The 19,645-nt window shown below is 42.3% G+C and overlaps 4 protein-coding genes across 8 annotated transcripts; all 4 read right to left on the reverse strand.

Moving 5' to 3' along the window:
- Nucleotides 1-22: 22 nt before the first annotated feature.
- LOC108231917 (14-3-3 protein beta/alpha-1) lies at nt 23-3,919 on the reverse strand. Of its 3 annotated transcripts, none has more exons than XM_017409336.3 (6): nt 3,773-3,919; nt 1,199-1,500; nt 957-1,080; nt 518-681; nt 307-402; nt 23-162 (listed from the first exon to the last, which is right to left on the reverse strand). In XM_017409336.3, exons 2-6 carry the CDS (start codon nt 1,490-1,492, stop codon nt 106-108), a joined length of 735 nt encoding a protein of 244 aa, XP_017264825.1. In that variant the 5' UTR covers nt 1,493-1,500; nt 3,773-3,919; the 3' UTR covers nt 23-105. The 3 variants fall into 3 exon arrangements, with proteins under 3 accessions (XP_017264825.1, XP_024860202.1, XP_037833021.1); XM_025004434.2 differs by lacking the exon at nt 3,773-3,919 and adding an exon at nt 3,516-3,611; XM_037977093.1 differs by lacking the exon at nt 3,773-3,919 and adding an exon at nt 3,478-3,588.
- Nucleotides 3,920-5,597: 1,678 nt separating this feature from the next.
- On the reverse strand, nt 5,598-8,634 carry LOC108231962 (small integral membrane protein 4). The gene is made up of 2 exons (XM_017409409.3): nt 8,282-8,634; nt 5,598-7,162 (listed from the first exon to the last, which is right to left on the reverse strand). Exons 1-2 carry the CDS (start codon nt 8,433-8,435, stop codon nt 7,071-7,073), a joined length of 246 nt encoding a protein of 81 aa, XP_017264898.1. The 5' UTR covers nt 8,436-8,634; the 3' UTR covers nt 5,598-7,070.
- Nucleotides 8,635-9,188: 554 nt separating this feature from the next.
- On the reverse strand, nt 9,189-13,065 carry kctd6b (potassium channel tetramerization domain containing 6b). Of its 2 annotated transcripts, none has more exons than XM_017409418.3 (3): nt 12,904-13,065; nt 11,697-11,815; nt 9,189-10,578 (listed from the first exon to the last, which is right to left on the reverse strand). In XM_017409418.3, exon 3 carries the CDS (start codon nt 10,576-10,578, stop codon nt 9,892-9,894), a length of 687 nt encoding a protein of 228 aa, XP_017264907.1. In that variant the 5' UTR covers nt 11,697-11,815; nt 12,904-13,065; the 3' UTR covers nt 9,189-9,891. The 2 variants fall into 2 exon arrangements, with proteins under 2 accessions (XP_017264907.1, XP_017264906.1); XM_017409417.3 differs by having other exon boundaries at nt 11,714-11,815; nt 12,904-13,064.
- A 1,406-nt stretch (nt 13,066-14,471) lies between these two features.
- On the reverse strand, nt 14,472-18,511 carry abhd6b (abhydrolase domain containing 6, acylglycerol lipase b). Of its 2 annotated transcripts, XM_017409458.3 has the most exons (9): nt 18,093-18,510; nt 17,813-17,944; nt 16,674-16,830; nt 16,062-16,175; nt 15,835-15,967; nt 15,402-15,559; nt 15,148-15,202; nt 14,964-15,064; nt 14,472-14,802 (listed from the first exon to the last, which is right to left on the reverse strand). In XM_017409458.3, exons 1-9 carry the CDS (start codon nt 18,143-18,145, stop codon nt 14,623-14,625), a joined length of 1,083 nt encoding a protein of 360 aa, XP_017264947.1. In that variant the 5' UTR covers nt 18,146-18,510; the 3' UTR covers nt 14,472-14,622. The 2 variants fall into 2 exon arrangements, with proteins under 2 accessions (XP_017264947.1, XP_024860271.1); XM_025004503.2 differs by lacking the exon at nt 17,813-17,944 and having other exon boundaries at nt 18,093-18,511.
- Nucleotides 18,512-19,645: the final 1,134 nt, after the last annotated feature.

Below are 19,645 nucleotides of genomic sequence, written 5' to 3' on the forward strand. Positions count from 1 at the left end.
GAGGAGGACAGAGAGAGAGACGAGGAGGAGGGGGGAGGGGGGGGGATGTATATAAGCTGTCTGTGTTTAAGATAAGAGTGTAGGTGTATTAACAGTGCAATTCCATTAGTTTTCCCCGTCTCCGGCCTCTCCCTCATCTGCCTGGTTTTCCGATGTCCACAGCTGGGGAGAGAGAGAGAGAGAGAGAGAGAGAGAGAGAGAGAGAGAGAAACAGACAAATGGCCGTTACAACTTCCTGAAAAAAAAAAAGATAATAAAAAGAAAGATAAGCTTAGTCGCAGGTTAAACATTGAGCACGAAACTCACAGTCAGGTTGTCCCTTAGTAGCTGCATGATCAGGGTGCTGTCTTTGTAGGAGTCTTCGTTCAAAGTGTCAAGTTCGGCAATTGCTTCATCAAATGCCTAGAAGAGGGTTAAAACACAGCAGGGTTAAACACTTCCTGTACAGGTTCACTCCTGGCCTGGTCGAACTGGTTTTTTTCTTTTAGAAACGCCGCCTTTACTCTCCGGTTCGTACCGTCTTAGCCAGGCTGCAGGCCTTGTCCGGGTTGTTGAGGATTTCATAAAAGAAGACGGAGAAGTTGAGGGCCAGGCCGAGCCTTATGGGGTGCGTCGGCTGCATCTCCCCCTTGCTAATGTCAAAAGCTTGCTGGTACGCCTCCTGGGAATTCTCCACCGTTGCTGTGAAGGCAATACAAAATATTCAAGTTCAGCAACACGTATTATCAGTTTCATTCAGGTGAACTTGTTTGCCTGCAGGTGCTTCACAATTTAAGCAGGCAGAAAGTAGAAACATTTAAAGTTTGATGCGCCTTTTGAAGTGGAGCCAGACTTTTGTTGTAGTTGCAGAGGATGTAGGCAAGTGGATTTCATTCAATGCAGCATTATAGCATTATAGTTTAAGAAATGATTGTAGCATTTATTTATTTAACCACAAAAGTAAAGAATGTGCTCACTCTTCTTAGATTCTCCAGATGCAACCTCAGACAGGTATCTATAATAGTCGCCTTTCATTTTCAGATAGAACACCTTGCTTTCAGCAGCAGATGCGTTGGCAATGAGAAAGTTGTCCAGTAGGCCCTGAGAACGACAGTCAAGCATGTCAGCTTAGTCAGAAAACTGCTGATTTACAAGCAATCACTGTCTTGACAAGTCTACAAATTAAAAAATAATAATAAAAATTTAAAAAACAACTTACGAGCACATCGTGGCAGATTTCCTGCAGTTCAGTTTCTATCTTTTCCCGGTATTCACGGGACATCTGCTGTTTTTTGTCGTTGCCTTCGGTCTTCTGCTCGATGCTGGAGATGACGCGCCAGGACGAGCGGCGCGCCCCGACCACGTTCTTGTAGGCAACGGAGAGGAGGTTGCGCTCCTCGTTCGACAGCTCGGCGCCTTGCTCCGTCACGGCCTTCATGGCTGCGGCCATGTCATCGTAACGCTCAGCCTGCTCGGCGAGCTTGGCCTTCTGTACCAGGTCGTTCTTATCCATTTTCTAGACTGGAGGGGAAAAGGGGATAAAAATAAATAAATAAATGCAGGGTTAGAGGTGGCATGGAGGGGATTATCAACATTTTTAAATTTGACTGAGCAGGTTATTTCCCTCTCCTGATTTTAACGCGGCCCCTGTTAGACCCCTTCTCAAGATTTCAAATTTAATAACAAATTCTCGACCCGTCTCTAAACTTTTGAAACAGCGTGCGAGCATTCGCCAAATGCAGTTAAAGAAAATGACTTATTTGACACGATTCAATCAGGTTTCCATCAGAAACAAAGCACTGAGGCAGCACTTCTTTAAGTTAGTAAAGATAACTTGGAGCGCGATAACAACCGACTTTTAGTTGTTTTAGACTCGTCTGTTCCATTTGACACTTGTTAACGCCAATAAAAAAAAAATTCCGCTCTAAAGACGTTTACTTACATCGCCAAATTAAAAGTTTTACATTGTTACTAATGACAAAACAGCATCATTAGCACCTACGGGGTGCCTCAGGGCTTTATGCTCGAACCCATTTTATTTTCTTATTCTTCCTTTGGAGCATTTAATACAAAATATTTCTCGTTATGCTGATCGACCTCTCTAACCTTGGTGATTTACCAAGATGTAACCCTCCTACGCAGCTTATTTGGTTTTGATTAAATGGATGGTTTTTGAAATTGTATTTAGCTAAAACACTGCCTCGATTTTTGCCGCAACTCAGGTCCTCCGTCTTCTGGCTCTTCAGGTGACCACACATCATCAGCCGCTAAGAACTCGGGGAGTTATTTTAGCCTGCCAAGTTATATTTGACCAACTATGTTAGGTCGGTTCTGATGTCCTCATCTGAGAAACAACAGCTCTAAACACACGCCATTATCCCGGCAATTTGAAAACTAACTTACGCTTCGCTGTCATTCCTCTTACCACTTGCAGTTCTTTTTTTAAAATCTTGCTCAAGCCAAGACAATTTCCTGTTTGCGGCAGACCCCATTGATACAAGTTTTAATTGAAAACCCTCTTTTGTTTGATTCTAAAACTACAAGTCATCGGGCTCCTGTTTGCGCCAGGAAGCTTCTTTTTGTTACCCGATCCTGTTATAAAAACACAGATTTTGATGCCCTGCAATTGGCAAAGGTTTTAAAAATCACAGCTAAAAGCTGACTCCTGGAAGTCTTGGTGTTTCAGAGCCCTCCTTTCCTTTAGGACTAGAGTTTTGAACGTTTTAACACTAATTTTATGCTTTCTATTTCTTGCTTTAAATAGGGGTTTTTTCACCTATTTTTTGAGCGAAACACATAGCAATGCTAGTTCTAAAAATTGCAATGAAAATAAAAACCCCTTTTAATCCTTTTTGGTGTCGCAAACCTTCAATGAGACGGAGCCGCTAGCTTAGCTGGAAGTGAGCTGAAGTTCTGGGCCCGCAGGCAACTGGGTCAGCCGTGGACCCATCACTGCTAGCTGCTAGCTAATTGATAGCGCCCCCCGATCTGCTCCCGTTCCCAACTCAACTCTACGCGAGTGCACCAACACAAGCGAATGCTTTATATATTTTTATTTGTCTTTTAGTAATACAACGCGTACATTTATTTCCTCCCGCCTGACTCATTCGGTTTCGTTTTGACCACCGAGTCGCGAAACCCACCGAAGCTTAACGCCCTCCCCCGAGGTTGCTAGCGGCGCTAGCATGGCCGATGCATCTCGCCGCCGAACCTTGCCAAGAAATTGATAAACGCGACTCGGATGCTTCGGCTGTTCGGATAAATAGCGCTTGAAGGTGTGTCCCAACGTCAGCACACAACGCGGCGGATGCTAATCCGTCGTGATGGCGAACGGGGGGGATGCTAACGAGAACGCTAACCCCCTTCGTCTGGCCGCCGCAGCTACCCATCCATCTGTAGGCCAGCCAGGGGGGGAGAAAAAAAATTAACCGCCACATTAGCTCAATAAAACACGATTACGGCAACAACGAATGGCGTTTCATAATCATAATAATTTACCCCCAAAAGGCGACAAGGCGCGCTATTTATTTATTTACGTGAACCGCGTTGAATTTCTCTCCCGCAGCTGCGCCGAGGCCCGCCCAGGCTACCGAGCCCGTCAGAACAAAGTGTCACGGAATCCGGCCGTCGATTAGCCGCTAACGGTTCGCCTCTCGGTTATGATGGCTTCATAACGGGATCCGGCCGGACGCGGCGAACATAGCTGCCTTACCGCCGAGCCGCCGCCGAAAACGTCGCGTTACCGAGCGATATCCCCAACGCTTACAGGTTTTTGGTATTTTTTTACACTTACGATATTGGTGATTTTTTTTAAATCCTGCTTTTTTTCACTCTCTGGTCGATTCAGCCTCCGTCTCGCTCAGCGTTCAGGGCAGTACCACTTCCGCTACACTGGTACTTCTGTTTCCTCCTTTCTCTCCACACATCTGCCTTACGTAATGCGAACTGCTGCTCCTGTGCTAAACATCAAGATAATAATTAACGAACTTAAACCTTTTTTGTTGTTTTTGTTCCCCCCTGCCTTTCTGGAAATGCGCTGTTTTTTGTTTATTTCTTTATTTTTGGGCATTTTCGCACAATCTGTTATGGAACCTGATTTAGTCAACCTGGTTATCTCATATTTTCACATTAAAACTCGGTGAATTAAATTAAAAAGCCCAGCCTTCCCTGAGGGAATGCATATCGCCCGGCGCCTTTTAAAGCCGAGTTTTGGGCTGAGCTCGTCCTACGACGAGAAACGACGGTGTTGTAGCCCTTTTTGGTCAATCTTTAAACAATATCGTGGTGCGAGATCTCGCGCCCTATCGCGAGATTTTCCCCCTCGTGTGTTTTGGGGATGACTCTTAGCTACTACCGCATCAAATCTGATCTCAGAATCTGTCAAATTGACTGAGTTAGAGCCATTTTTGTGTTGTCTTATGTGACGCCGATTAGCTGTGGCGGCCATCTTGAATTAAACTTGCCCCGTTAATTCATTCAGTTTGAATTAAACCTGGCCAATGGTTCGTGTGATATTTTGCTAACAGACAAATGGGATGGCTACAGTTTTAAGCAATGTTTAATGAGTAGTGCTTGGTGTATGTGTTGGGGAAGGACTCTCAGTTACAACCACAACAAATTTTAGCTTAATTCTTTAAATTAACCTAACTAGATCCATTTATGTGTTTTCTAGGTTCAGTTGGCCATGGCAGCCATCTTGAATTGGATTTGCTCCAAAAGTAAATTCATTGCAGAGATACATCCAGTGATTATTTCCTCGTAGTTTCATTAAAATCCATCTACTGCTTCATGAGATATTTTGCTAACAGACAGATTTGACTCGAAATGTTAAAGACGGATCGGTCAGAGCTCAGATAACAGGTTAGGGATCAGTCTCAGCTACTGCCAAACCAAAATTTTGGGTTATTATGTGAAAAACTTACTGACTTATAAATAATCTCCTGTTTTATTAAGGTTGGTTGGTTGTGGCAGCCATCTTGAATCGGGCTGGTTCCAAAAGTTGATCAGTTCCCTCACTTGTCTGTGAAAGTCAAACAACTGAGACATTTAAGTGGACATTCATCAAAACAAAAATGTTCATTAGAACTCTCCGTCGTCTCTAATCCTACATTCTTTGATGAAACTATATCAAACCTTTGAAAATAATATATTTCTGAGAAGCCATATTAACCCACAGGACAGTTTTCCAGCTCACCTCAGTCCTGGACCACTGAAGACTCCCATCTTCCTAATCTTATTAAACGTACATTTCACTAAAGACTGATGAGTCTTTTCTTCCTTTACCAGGTTTCCCATTTCATTCACTTCTGTGTAAACGTAAAGATAGAGTTCTTTGTTTTGTTATTAATCAATCTGTCTAAGCTGTGCACTGTGTGGACTTCATCTTTCATCCTGACCTCTATTATTCTGATGTTTTCTTTTATTCTTTTCAGGCCTTTAATGTCCATTTAATTCCTGTTTCTGTCCGTCCTGCAGTTTGAGTTTGACAAATGGTTTTTAGTATAGAAAAGAGAAGGAAACAAATGAAGTCTAAAAGATAAGAATGATGAGGGTGAAACACCTGCTTATAATTCCTTCAACATTATCACTTCGCACTGAGACACATATGGACAAATATGTTCTGGTGGAAATGTTTAACTGCATTTATTATTGAAGTACATGCAAAGCAGACTTCAACCAGGCAGCAGCTGAAAAACAGGTTTTTATTTAAAAAATAAATGAAATAAATAAATGAAAACTGTTTTTTTAGGCTTCTATGCAACACTTGCTAAGATGTCCTTCCATATTGGTGTGAATGTGGCTAAAGTTTTTTTGTTTTTTTTACATAATAAAGTTGGTTAAAATGTCCCTATTTAAACTACTGTTTTAAACTGCATTCATGTCGGTGAAATCTTTATTAAAAAAATAATAACTTCAAAGAAAAGATGTGTTTTCAGGCTTGCTAATATTTTTAATGTGAGTTCATCTGCGTGTCCTCCGAAATGACAGCCATCCCATCATTGCCAAACAAAACAGCTTATTTCAAATCACAAATAAAAGTAAATGTAGGACCGGGCGGACATGGTCCTATATTTCATCCTCCACGATGTTTAAATTCTTCTGATCGCTGAGATCGAGGATGGACCCTTTTTTTAAACGCATAAATGCTTTCACACAAGTCCTGTGAAGTACATGTTCCTGAAGCCCATAAAACTCTAATTACTCCAATAATATGCTGTAAACGCTGCAGAAAAGATCCTGCTGACACATTGTTCCGTGGCCTATTGTTGCAGGAACTCAGTAACGTACATCTTTACTTTAAGAAACAATTAAAAACTCAGTATTACTTAACGCATATCTCCTGCTGACTTTCATGGCAGAGTTTTGAACTGAGATCATCTTGTGTCGAGAAACGATGGAAGAGTTAGATGTTTCGGGTCAAACCTAGATTAGCCGTGTATGCCATCTTGGATTAGACTGACTACTCATTTGGGAACAAGAGCTGAACATGAACAGCCACTCTCGTGAACATTTGGCCCAGCTGGAACCAGGTGAGATTAGACAGGAAGCCTGTAACACCCCGACAGCCTCATCTGCTTACAGTACCTGCCTATTGGTTGGCACAGCTGAAATTTTAAGAAACAAACATAAACATCTTTGGCATTTGGCATGTACTGAACGGGTGTAGGATATAAAATGCGGAAAAAGGACAATGCAGACTAAATTTAAATAACATTTTTAAACAATCAATAGATCAACTTCACAGTTTCTGACCTTATGTAATAACACATTAGTGCTAAATCCTACAGATTATACATGTAAAAATATTGTTTTACCTTTTTTAGATGCTAAGTGCTGTTGTGAACACTTGGCACCAATAAAAGCTTGGTTTTCACATGAAACACTGCTGTGATTACAATCAGCCTCTATGCCACTGTGAAATCAGTTGTGCCTGAGTCTATAAACACTAAAGCCTGCCGGCTGGAGGTGATTTCTTCTTCATCTTATCACCTATACGTCATCAATGTTACTACTGATGTGATGATGTTGTAGAAACCAGCGCGGGAGTCCAACAGCGTGCCCTCGGGTGACGCGTAACATCCGACCACCGTTCACTTGGCTGCGGGCGGATCGAGAACTATCAGACCATCCGCCATCTTCTGCTGGTACTCCCGCTCTGACCGCTTCCTTCTGTAGACGTCGTCTGTAAAAAAAAAAAAAAACAGACGAAATGTGGGGTTTGTCAGGGCTGCAGTTACGTCACTACCAACCACTCGTCTTTCAGAGACACAGCAGGAAGGGAACAGGTGCGCTCTGCTCTACTTAAGTGGCCCGGCCGATGCATCAGCGTGAGGACCTGAGAGTAAGATGTGGGCTTCTTCTGCAGCACGGTCTGGCTCGTCGCTCTAGAAGAAGCCCACGTTTAACTCGTTATCTCCTCCAGGAGTCTGTTATTCTCCACACTTATTCACCGAGACGCCTGGTTAAACTAAACCACAGATAAAAATCTTTTTATTTCATCTGTGCTTCTCCTGATAGAACAGTTTCTTGTGTTTATCCTATACTGCAGAAAGTAGTGATAGCAAAAGTTAAATAAATTAGAAAACTGCTGGTAAGGTTACAAATTTAAAATCATGTTAGTTCACTCTGAGAAACCTCACAGTAAGACAGGACAAAACGTAGTGGATGATTTGATAGTGTTTTAATCACAAAAAGGATTTAACTTTTTACCCTTTTAGTTTTTCCAAAACTACACACGAGCACGTGTGGAATTAAAGCCAGGTCTGTATATTTCAGCCAGACTTCACAACATTTTCCATGTTTGGAAAATTCAGCTTTAAGTGTCTGGACTGCCAGATAAATTATTATTTGCCAACCACTGACATGTGAAGTTCAGTCTTTGTTCCACAGCTCCAGCAGTATGAGAGGTAACACTCCAACTCACTGTCCTCAGGACCCCCCAGTCCTGCATGTTTATGATGCACACACCTGCTTTTAATTAATCCAAGCTTGGTAATCAAACGCCAATTTAAATCAGGTGTGTAGAAGCAGCGACACAAATCACGTTTAAGGGATGAGAAGTTATTAGTGTCGCGCGCTCTTTGTGCTGAAATAAACTAACAATAGAATGTTTTTATTTCAGTAACGAAGCAGGACAGGTGGGTCAGGAAGCTAAGCGAGGACAGAGACGAACCTTGGAGACTTTGTTTCATTTGCTCCGAGTTTTAAAGCTGTCTGTGCTAACAAGCTAGCAGTGGTTAAACCGGGCATATAACATGATGTGAAGGAGACGAGTTGTTTCCCCCTTTGTGTTCACACTTACAGAAAGTTTCTCTCCCTATCCTCACGTTGATCATAACCCACTCCATGACCCCGCCGATGCAAAAGAAGATGGGAAGAAACCTGTACGGCCCCAGTCGGCGTCTCCCCGGAACGATGTCCAGCAGATGTTTCACTAGTGCGTTCCTGTAAAACATGTCGGCTTACAGGACAACACGAACTGTGTCTGGCCCAACGGTCCTGCTGGCTTTTTTTATTGTTTGTTTTTTTTTTCGCGAAAGGAAAGCAGGTCAAAACAAACGCATACACGTAACTTTCACATGCCCTCTACTGACATGTGTGGAAGCGGCGAACGAGCGCGCTCGTTTTAGGCCACGGCTTACACAGAGCGGGCGGTGTTCAATAAAAGAACGTCACAAATCCCTAACGCAATGACTTATGCCCTAACGCCTGCAGCGACGGTGTCAAAATCGAACTATTTAACAGCCGACGTCATATCCGGTTATATTGTGTACCCGTCTAAGTGAACCGTGTTCGTCTTCACTTTGAACCGCTGTTGTGAAATAACTAATTATTTCTTTTAAATAGTAACAAATAAAGCAGAAAAAATATGGCACACAATGACTGTGGTGGTCGAGTTATTTCTCAGTGGATTTGGGAAAGATTGTTTAATATAAGTCAAGTGATTTCAGGTTTAAAAACTAAAATATAGAATGCATTTTTTTCCTACAGGAAATGATTCAAGAAATTAATTTACAGAAAGAACTGTTAGGCAAGTGAAACCCACGATTATCTCTTCCCATTAGGCCTAAAACTTGGTCTCAGTTTCTCGGGAATACGTGCAGAGTGGTTGGATTTTAAAATATCTTTCAGATAAGAGTGTGTTGTAGAATAAATATGTCAGAATTTCAAAATAAGCACATATTGTTCAGTCACAGCATGACACAAAGTACACAAATGGATTTATTTGTGGCCGAAACGACCAAGCACATCACCGCTGATGACAGTTTTGACAGTATAATAAAAGCAACGACATACAACAGATACGTGAACTGTTTCTACACAAGACATGCGACGACTATCTGGGGCTTCAGAAACAGTACCATACAGGGAGCTAACAGGGTCTAAAGACTAATTTAAATTCAGCAGAAATTTATTCAGCTAAAAGGTAATTATAAGTTATAGTAATTATAAAAAGAGAACTCCTGGCACAGTGGAGAGCAAACTGTGCCTTGTGATAATCTTTTTTTTTTCAATTTACAATAATTTTTTATATCAGGAATTGATACCATATATGCTGGCACGGATCTCACAGGTGGACACCTCTTGACCCGTCGCACAAATCACTTTTGCCAGTTTCTTCTGTAAACATAAGTCTACAGATTTTTTTTTTTAATGCCAGTTTCATTGCTTTCAGTCTCCAGGAAATGCTATTCTTTTTTTTTTCAGAAACAAACAGGTCAAAGGTTTCAGTATTGGCACAAAAAAAGCATTTTGCTCGATCGGGTTAACAAAATTCACATTTTGCCGGTTTTTGCTGTCTGGACCTTGAGCTTGGCGCGCTGTACCACGTTGACCAAAATAAAAAAACAGAAATGATAGCGACGAATTACGGAAACAGAGGTCTGTATTTTATTGAACTTTCGCTGTTTGTCAGTCTTCAACTTTGTGAGCTGGTCTACAGAAAGTCCAGTGGTGCTCCACGGTGTTCTCGTTTGGACGCTCGCTCATGTGGTGCACGCGCGTGTTCCGAATAGTAAAGCCCTGCTTCATTATGTAGTCCATGAGGTGAACCCGCAGGGACACCTCTTGATGATAGTCACACGGTCCGAAGGTGAAGGACACCTGGCAGTCTCTGGTGTCCATCATGTGTTTGTTCCACTTGGTGAAATTGTTTGAAATACCTTCTAGCAGGGCGTGGACCTTCGTCGTTATGGTGAGCTGTGTGATGATGACGGCAACCGGGTTCGAGTACTTCGACAGTTTCCGGGTGCTAGAGAGCTCCACCACCTGCTCAAAGATGTCGGGGGGGTACAGGGGTTTGGGGTCGTTAAGGCACTGGATCAGAGGCTCGATCTGATAGAAGTCCGCCTCCTTCCGCAGCAGGTCCGTCTCCGTGAAGTCCATGGGAAGGGTGAGCTCAGACGTCCGCAGGAAGTTGAGGATGTACCGGAAAAGCGTTCCGTCGCGGTCGATGAAATAGTTCCCCTGGGAATCCCGAGTTGTGGGGAAGTCCCCCCGGAACATGGCGCCGAGCATGGAGTCCGGATAACGCTGCAAGGTGGACAGGCTGGTGGTGTACAGGTGGCCTCCCACGTTCAAGGTAACAGGAGCATTCATCTAGGGGGAAGAAAGAGAGCTTTAACATCTGCCGGCATCGTGTGTAAGTCAGCCAGGATGAGAGGAATTAGAGCTTCAAGTAAGAAGTAAACATACAGTTATCTAACTATATATTACTGTAAAATAAACAACATCAAATAAAGATGTACTGACATCTGTTATATTGGTTGTTGTTTTGTTTTTTTTACACCTAAAATGTTGGGTAACACCTTTTTTAAAGGCAGGTGCATTCGCTAAAACACAGTGAGTGTCTGAATGCTCTGAGGGCTGCAACAAAAACATCCAGACAAGCTTTTATAGACAACATGAAAGGACAGCCTTACGTTATGTCCTGCCGACTATGCTGGTCCACAGTTTCTTACAAACAGAACTCTCAAAGACAAATGGTTTTTAACTGCTTTGGGACAGGCAGCAAACGGCCAGCCCCCTCTGCAGCTCTCCGAGCGAAGAGAAGGTCTAAAAGTAGGACCTCGGTGAGCGAAAGGCGTTCTCAAGGGGAGTCTCCAAAATGTCTCTGAATGTTTGCAAAGGGGTTTCTGAATTTCCTCGCCTTTGCTGTCAAAATGTGTGCCACAAATTTTCTTTCAAAGTAGTCACGGAATACCGTTGCGGGCGTCTCCAAGTCATCTCGAGAGCTGCGTTTTGATACCTGCACGGGCGCTTCATGACCGAAAACGTGTCCAGGTGTAAAAAAAAATTTTTTTTTTAAAACGCCCTGCTGATAAACAAGAATTATTGAACACCTGGCTGACGTATTCCAGCAGATTAAATCATAAACCAGAGGCGGCAGCTGCCGAGGTGGACGCAAAGAAACAATGTACACGGACTAGAATACAACTTTGCGTGCCGTGCTCACAGAACTCGGGCTGTAATAATAAATAAATGATAAATAATTGGCTTCTCTTGCAATTTTGAGCCTCCAACTCATCTTCAAAAGTCCCAAACCAGTGAGATACTACCTTTACAGGATAATAAAATCAATTCATCTCATCTCTTTTTTTTTTTTGGTCTGGTATACTACTGAATTCAAAAGCCAAATTTTAGCAGGTGTTAGTGATCAGTTTCAAAACCTTTTTAGCTCAACCAACATCGTACAATGGCTAACAGCGTGTCCTTACTTCTGAACATCCCTTACCCTATGGCCCCAGTCTCCATTATCCATTTGTAGAGGAGTACCCACTTGGTCAGAACCAAAACACAGAGGGGACAGATCACAACGGGTCCGCTTTAATTTTACCTGCAGGGAAAAAAAAAACAACACGTCAACAGAAGTTGAAGCAAAAATATATTGTGACAGAATAAGGGAGAAATGGTTCTTCAGGTCTATTAAAATCACGCGTTTGTGATTGTTTAGACGCTGGAAGACATGAACCGTGTTCCTGTTTTTTTTTTTTTTTTTACATTAAGCTATAGGAGTTAGATCGGTTGCAGCTTAGATCAGATAAATATGTCCAGATGAAGACGTCTGTCTGTCGCCTGAAAACCTTAGCGTCTCAGGCAGCGTGACCTCGAGATGCTTTGAATTAAAATGCTTTATTTGTAAGTGAAATTACCCACAACGAGGATCGACTGTGTGCGTTTCAGAAAGAACAAACGAGTCAAATCAGTGCTAACTGTGTGTGCAGTGGCTTCAAATAGATGCTCATTGCTCCAAAGTGCACTTCCCATTTGAAAAATATATTGAAATTTTGGATTTCAGTCACCTACCTACATTAACCATGAAGGCAGGGTGTGGTGTGAATTTAAATGGGTTTTTTTTCCTGCAAATCAAGCAAGGTCAGAGACCTTGGATAGAGGTGAACATCTTCAATTAACACTGACTGTAGTCATTATCAGCAGCAAGCTACAGTATCCAGGTTAGCTGCTAGGGAATTGGTTTGACATTATTCCCAACCTTCACCCTGCACAGCAAAATCTACAGCCCAGGAACAAAAGGGCATTTCTGGCTGAATTAATGCCAAACAAGCCCGCTACGCCCATGTTTAATTTATACTGAAGTGCACTGCTACGAAAATGAAAGAAGCTGACCCACAAACAAGCGACTATCTCAAGCAGCAAGGCACTTTAAAAAAAAAAAAAGTGAACCGAGTTACTATGTGAATTAATTCTGATGCACTTTCGCGTGCCGCAGTAATAAAGCTGGAGTGGGCTGCCAAAATGGGAATAGTAAACACAACGCCTGCTAGCTTGGCTAGCTAGCCGCTAGTTTGTGGCTAACAAGCTAACACAGTTAGCAGCCCAGAGACGCTAGCTGCGGCTATGGGTTTACAACGAGGGGAGGGGGGGTAACTAACTCAATTAACAGGGAATAAACCAAAGCCTCACCGGGTTCTTTTTAGCGATTTCCTGTGTTTTGTTTTTTTTATTTTCGTCCACTACGAGTGTCCCGAGGTGAGCGTTTAGCGCTGCAGCCAGACAGTCATTGATGTTGGCTCGCACCGGGACAGCTGGGTTCGGCTCCGGGCTGCAGCTCTGCGCGCGCACGAGGAGGAGGAGGAGGGGGAGGAAGAGGGGGAGGAGGAGGAGGAGGTGGGGGAGGAGGTCCTGCTGCCACTGCAGCCTCCTCCTCACAGAAAGGAACAAGTAGTAACGAGCAGGTCAAGGATCGGACATACCGGATTAAATAAAACATTACATTTGCTAGGGAAACATCCAACAGGTGGATGTGGTTGTGGAATGGATATAGAGACAGTGGAAGATGTAATAAATCCTTGTGAGAGGAATAGGGTAAATAGAGGAAAATTAAAACAAGAGGTAAGGAAATATGGTGCTGAGACATTAAGAGTGAGTAAGGTATTAGTTAAACATAATAAAATAAATAAAGCAGTTATTACTCTTTTTTTAAAGGAAACGGGATTGTATAGAAGAATTTAGTTTCGTTAGGAAATAAAAATATTCTGTCCCACACTCCAGCATGGTAGATGGCGATAATACATCTAAACGTTAGATGTCACCCAACCCAAGAAGAAGAAGAAGAGGTCAACAGGGCACCTGATGAGCCCCCCAGGAGTAAATGGGCTCCTAGACCTAAACTAAACATCATGAAATCAATCTAAAATGAGGCACAGAATGGCTGTAAAACACTTTACCCATAAGCAGCCAAACAGCTAGACAAGAAGAGAGATGTGGGCTACTGCTCAGAAGGTTTATAAAAGGCTTTTTCACTTTTTAGTTTAGTTCAGTCCTCATGACTGACCTTTTTCAGAGAAGTGTTAAATCCTCTGTCTCCGAGCAGGCACTAAAACGCTCCTAAACTCAAGGGATGAACCAACACAAGGCAGCCAACTATGTAAAAAGAAATAAAATAATGCAATTGAATATTTCCAGCAGCCTGCCACACAGACAATATGATGCCATTTGTTTAGTTGAGTCAAACGAGAACACAGTTTGACATAAAAACAGTATTTCAGCACCAATGAGGCGATTCCCAAAGAGGATGAGGTGTCTCTCAGTTTTCTGGGTCAGGTTTTGCTGGATTATGTTCCAATTTCTTAAAGGCGAGACTTTCAAACAAACATTACTCATCTTTTTTTTTTTTTAGGGCTGACACTTCTTCTTTTGTCTACCTTCCTCATTTTTTTATTTTATTTTTTTCAGCAGACAATATGCTCTCACGGTCGGGCACGAGGGCAGTTTGTGAACTGGAAAAAAAGCAGCCAAAGTCCAAAGAAATACGGCTGATCAAGACCACTTAGAAAGACTGGCTCTTTGGATTAAAACTTCTGCACAGCACTGTAAAACAAGCATGAAATCTGCAAACTGGTGACGGCAGATTTTGCCGTGTTTTCAGTGTTCTTTTGTCCGTCACTGAGAAACAAATGTAGCGCCTTTTTCTATATTTGTGTCGACTGCGGCTCAAGGTGTTTGAAAGCGTCACAAGAAAAGAAGAAATAAAAACAACAAACCTCTGAACAATTGGACACAGAGACGTAGTTAGTTAGGATTTATTACTATCATGATTTGGTTCCATGTAACTGACTTGCAATCCGTAAAGTTCTGTTGACGTACGAACGCAAAGATGCGGTTCCAGTCCTTCCCTTCCCCTCAGGAAGACTTCTTCGTGCCACTCCTGGCGTTCTGCTGCGAGATGATGAACTCCAGGATGAGCTTGGCCGTCCGACAGGGCTTCTCCATCGCCACAGAGTGGCCGCAGTTATCCAGCAGGTCCACCTGGCAGCCGGGCACCGACTCTGCGATGACTTCAGCTCCAGAGACGTCCACCACCTGGACAAACACGGGGGACCTGTAAGATGCCGAGGCCTCAAGTTGGAGGAAATGAAGCGTCTGAGCTCAGAGCTTCGTTGGGAGTTTCAGAATTTGATTGGAAGCAGAAGCAGGAACTTATTTATACAAGCCTTGTATTATTTGTTTTACAGCATACTTACCTGATCTTGTTTGCCCCACATCACTTGTAACGGTGTAGTTATAAGATGCAGGTGCTCCTGCAGGGCGTACCTCGAGGTCTCACTGAAAATCTCCATAAACACTACAGAAAAGACGTGGTTTTATTAGGCCGACGTCAGGTGTGTTGCGTCGTCATGCGCTTCACGCTGAATGTTTCAGACTCACCTTCTTCGTAGAACGAGTTGTGAGGTTCCCTGACGTCCACCAGTCCTTGGAGAATCTGAGCAAAAATGTTGAAAGGCTTTTGGTGATTCTGATTGTTAATTCACAGACAGAGAATATATATATATATATATATATATATATATATATATATATATATATATATATATATATATATATATATATATATATATATATATATATATATATATATATATATATATGTATGTATGTTTTTTTGGAACTGCAGAGCAGACCTGCTGGGGGATCTTGAAACGGACGTGGGAGCACAGCCTGAACATGTCCTCCATCTCTTCAGGCGTGGTGGGGATCAGCGGGATGTTCAGGGTGTAGTTGCTGTGCTCCAGGTCCTGCAGGTGGTTGTCGAATTTGGTCTCACATGGGTGTCTTATACCTGCAGGACGCAACCGGCGCTTTACAGATTACAAACCGATGACAAGCGGTCAAGTGTGACCTATTAAAGGAATAAATGTTTTTCAATCAGTAAAAGGTCTAATTAGGATTGTAAGTTGGACATGAAACTCGGCGACTAACACGCCCAAGTTTGAGCTGTAAAATTTACTGACAGGTTTCTGTTTGATTAGCTGTGGCAGCCATCTTGAATGTGGTTGCCTACGTGACAGTTCACACACGGCCACGTCTCCGTAAGGATGAAAGATACACACTGACCGTCGGGACAAATGAGAGTCATGCTGCAGACTTCTGAGGGGTAGCAGGCTGCATAGACGCCCGCTACGTTTCCACCCATGGAGGTTCCCACCAGGTGGAACGGCTTCCTGCTCAAGTGAACGCTTCCCACAAACTAAGACGGATGAGGGACAAAAAAAACAAACAAGAGTTTAAATGGGACAAATATTCCAGCGCATATATTAAAAAATCCCAGTATTTCAGCGTACCTGATGGATCCTTCTGACTTGGCCCTGAATGGAATAATCCTCAGCGTTGGTGCGCGTCGTCCCCTCGTGACCGGGCATGTCCACACACACGATGTGCAGATGTTTCGGTAAAAACTGCAAAAAAAAAAAAAAAAGGAGAAAATCATTTCCATGCTGAATATGAAACAATAAAAGCCTCCAAAATAAAGGCTAACTTTTGAAAACCATCAGAAACAACTTATAAATGTTCTTTAGCATACATAAACTAGAGAAACTGCAGGGTTTTTTTTGCCAAAATGCAGTGAGAACGCTAAAAGACTGCTGAAGTTTGCTGAAGAAGCTGAAACTGAGGCGTTAAAGCTAAAAGGACCAAAACATTAGCTAAAAGAAGCAAAATGCCTGCTAAAGAAAAAAAGCAAAGTAGAAAAAAGCTACTTTAAAGCAAAATGATTGCTAAAAGCAGCAAAAGGTTAATTTTTTCATTAACAAATTAAAGCATTTTAGTTGTGTTTCCTCTTAGTTTATTAAAAATGTCATGCGGGAACATTTGACAGATATCTGCCTGTTAGGCTATCATTTATCTGAGCCTCTTGGGTTGGTGGCGGTGAAGTGGGCGCTCCGAGCTCCTCCAACCTTGACGACAGTCAGCCACGTGTCTTTGTGAGCAGAGAAGCCATGGAGCATCAAGATGGAGGGTCTCATGCTGGGCTTTCCTCTGTAGGAGTAACAGAAGCGATAACCTCCACAGTCCGCGTAGCGCACCTGCAGACCCAGCGTCCTCCTCCAGTACCTAAACCCAAACAGGTATATGTGCTCAGAAAGAAACAGACTCGCCTTTGACAACATTTTAAATTGGCCCGATTGCTAGTTTACCTTAAGCTATTGCTTAAATGTACATTAGAGAAATTTTTTACCAATGCGTTTTTTAGAAATAGACATAATACAACACTTAAAAATGATTTTTTTTGCACTATGATTTAAATATTTACCTCCTAATTATTATATATCAGGGTTTCTGACAGTACTGTAGCTTTGAGGTTGTTACTTATTGTCACTTGGCACAATGAAAGGTGGAGATAATGTAAATGCCTGAGTCTGTGTTCATATGTTTGTTTATTTGCCTGTTAGCAAAATGTCCCATGGACCAGAGGACACTCATTTAATGAAACTCCCAGAAATGAGTGGTTAACCTTTGAAGTTAAGTTGATTTAAGATGGGCCAGCACAGCTAATCAACATCAGCAGACACAAACATGGCTCTACGTTAGTCAGTTTTACCGATATTGTCCTAAAATTTGGTTCGGTATTAGCTGAGAGTAATCTCCAACACATACTCTGAGGGTTAATAGATCATACAAGAGCTTTGTTGAAACCTTTGGCATGCAAGGTGGCGGGCAATGCGCGTTCCTTCGAGGGATGCTAGTTTTCATGTGTAAAAAGCTTTGGGTGTTTTTTGGAAATCATTTACCTTTGATAAATTTTTTGACAGTTTCTGTATTTTTTACATTTATATATTTAGATGTAGAAGTTGTAGACCACTCCTCTGAACGGCACAGGCATAAGTGTCAATTAGAGCAAGTAGAGCAAGTTAAAAAAAAAAAGAAAAATCACAACCGTAAGAGTTTCCTACATTTGAGAAAACTTAAGAGCTAAATTAAAAAGCCGCTCATTATGGACATTCCAAAATGTTGCGGCAATATCTAAATTAAAAAGACAAAATGAGCCATTTACAGAAAACACAAACAAGCCGCCTTGTGAAGCTCTCCACCTCACCAGAAATACACTTTTATTAGTACAGACGGCCAGAGGAGGAAGGAAGCCAGAAAAGCCAGGATGGGAAGAACCAGAGTTCCTCCGGCGATAAGAAACAGGTTCACCACGTCCAGATCAGCGGCCATGGCTGACCTGAAAATACAGAAACATGCAAATTCCACACATGCAGCCTGATGACAGGGAGGACATCTGAAAGGCACTGATGAACAGAAGCTTTCCAAAGTGCTGTTTATTTCTATTCTGTAGCGTGCACGTTTTAAAAACGTAAAAAAAAACTTACTTTTCCAAGAATTTCTCTCTTTCTTTGTCCCTTTGTGCTACAGGCAGACTCATGTGAAAACTGTTCCACTTGTGATTCCAAGGATGCTTGAAAGAGTGGATCTATATATATATTTTTTTTTCTCTTGAAGATTCAAAACCGAAAGATGTTCCGGTGCAGAGTGCAGTCGGCTTTGTCAGCGTCTGTTTGTGATTGGGAAACTCATTGATTATCCCTCATCATTAGAGAAAACTAGGCCACAACTTGATGCGGTCAGTCTGTTAAAGCAAACGCTTCTGTAAAGTCAAAATATACAGCAGGTAGTAGCAACAAAGCTTCTAGAAAGGAATTCTTAAAGTCAAAATCGGAATCAGTTTGCTCAAAAATAAATACTTCTTTTTGTTCATAATCGCCTCTGAGCGTCTTGTTTTTCGACGCTTTCACAAAGTTATTGTTGATAAACTTGCACTGTAAAAAAGAATTCACTTGTTTGACTTTGGGAAGCCTAGGTTTTAAAAAACTTTAGACTCAAGCAGGCTGATAAATGTTGAAGGATAGTTTATATGCACGCGTCAGCTCAGCCTGAAGACCAAACTGTAACCACTGGGGGTCGTGATGGAGGCGGATTGGGACGCAGCGTCTCCTGTTCCAGTGCTGGAAATGTTTCCCACAGACGCCGCGTCCTCGTCCTCGTCCTCTACATCGTCCGCACATTGACACAGCGTCAGTCTGCTTCAGTTCATGTCGCTGCTGAGAAGCAGCTGAAGTCTCGTTTGACACTTTCACAGGCAAACCGAGGGACGGTCCGTGTTTCAGGACATCCATGGGATGGCGTGTGTGCTCAATAACGACATATGAGAGGCCCTTCAGGACATAAACTCTTCTTGCTTTTACATGTTATATAGTCTCACATTCACTGTCCAATTCTTTCCTTTACCCATCAAACATGTTTGTTCACACTGAAGATCTGAATGCTGTTTTTTGCGATTTCTTCGTAAACAGTCTCCGGTTCCGGATTGATATGAAGTCACGCTCCGTACGCTGGGTTTACGAATGTAAAAATGGACGCTGCGAGTGTCAGCGTGTGTGGACCGATTCTGAGGTTGCTGTCCAATCGGGGCCGACTGTCCATCCCAATGATGAAAGATAAAAGAAGATGGAGAAGAAAAACAGCGCAGATCAGGGGCGTCACTAGGTTTTAAGGACAAGGGGGGCTTAGCCCCCAGGAGATGCACAGGATGTGAGCAAACGTAGTGGGCGAGAACAAAATTTCTCAAACAGCTAACAAAACCTGAGTTGCTTTTCCACATTTTTGGACACATTTAACAAATACCTTACTGTGTAAACGTTTTAACAACCAATTATAATTTTATTCAGAACATCAACAAACAGGAAAAATGTTTACAGTTTTAACAAGAAAAATGAACATATTATTTTTTTATTTTATTTTGTGAATTGAATATTACTATACTGTATTAAATGCCAGCTAATGTACACTATAAGGTTTGGTGCTAGTGTATACCCAGTTATGAAGTCTAACTGTGACTTTATATATTATATAAAATCTCTCAGTT

This window comes from Kryptolebias marmoratus, linkage group LG8 (assembly GCF_001649575.2).
Source record: "Kryptolebias marmoratus isolate JLee-2015 linkage group LG8, ASM164957v2, whole genome shotgun sequence".
NCBI lineage: Eukaryota > Metazoa > Chordata > Actinopteri > Cyprinodontiformes > Rivulidae > Kryptolebias > Kryptolebias marmoratus.

Excerpts from the sequence above, each read along its gene's own strand:
- LOC108231917 (XM_017409336.3), bottom strand. The coding sequence starts at position 1,492 with ATGGATAAGAACGACCTGGTACAGAAGGCCAAGCTCGCCGAGCAGGCT. Across the intron at positions 403-517 it reads CCTGCAGCCTGGCTAAGACG|GCATTTGATGAAGCAATTGC; the intron begins GTACGAACCGGA and ends ACCCTCTTCTAG. Across the intron at positions 163-306 it reads TACTAAGGGACAACCTGACT|CTGTGGACATCGGAAAACCA; the intron begins GTGAGTTTCGTG and ends CTCTCTCCCCAG.
- LOC108231962 (XM_017409409.3), bottom strand. The coding sequence starts at position 8,435 with ATGTTTTACAGGAACGCACTAGTGAAACATCTGCTGGACATCGTTCCG. Across the intron at positions 7,163-8,281 it reads GATAGGGAGAGAAACTTTCT|ACGACGTCTACAGAAGGAAG; the intron begins GTAAGTGTGAAC and ends TTTTTTTTACAG.
- kctd6b (XM_017409417.3), bottom strand. The coding sequence starts at position 11,740 with ATGGATAATGGAGACTGGGGCCATAGG. Across the intron at positions 10,579-11,713 it reads ATGGAGACTGGGGCCATAGG|ATGAATGCTCCTGTTACCTT; the intron begins GTAAGGGATGTT and ends TCTTCCCCCTAG.
- abhd6b (XM_017409458.3), bottom strand. The coding sequence starts at position 18,145 with ATGAGTCTGCCTGTAGCACAAAGGGACAAAGAAAGAGAGAAATTCTTG. Across the intron at positions 16,176-16,673 it reads CGTGGCTGACTGTCGTCAAG|TTTTTACCGAAACATCTGCA; the intron begins GTTGGAGGAGCT and ends TTTTTTTTGCAG. Across the intron at positions 15,560-15,834 it reads GACTCTCATTTGTCCCGACG|GTATAAGACACCCATGTGAG; the intron begins GTCAGTGTGTAT and ends TGCGTCCTGCAG.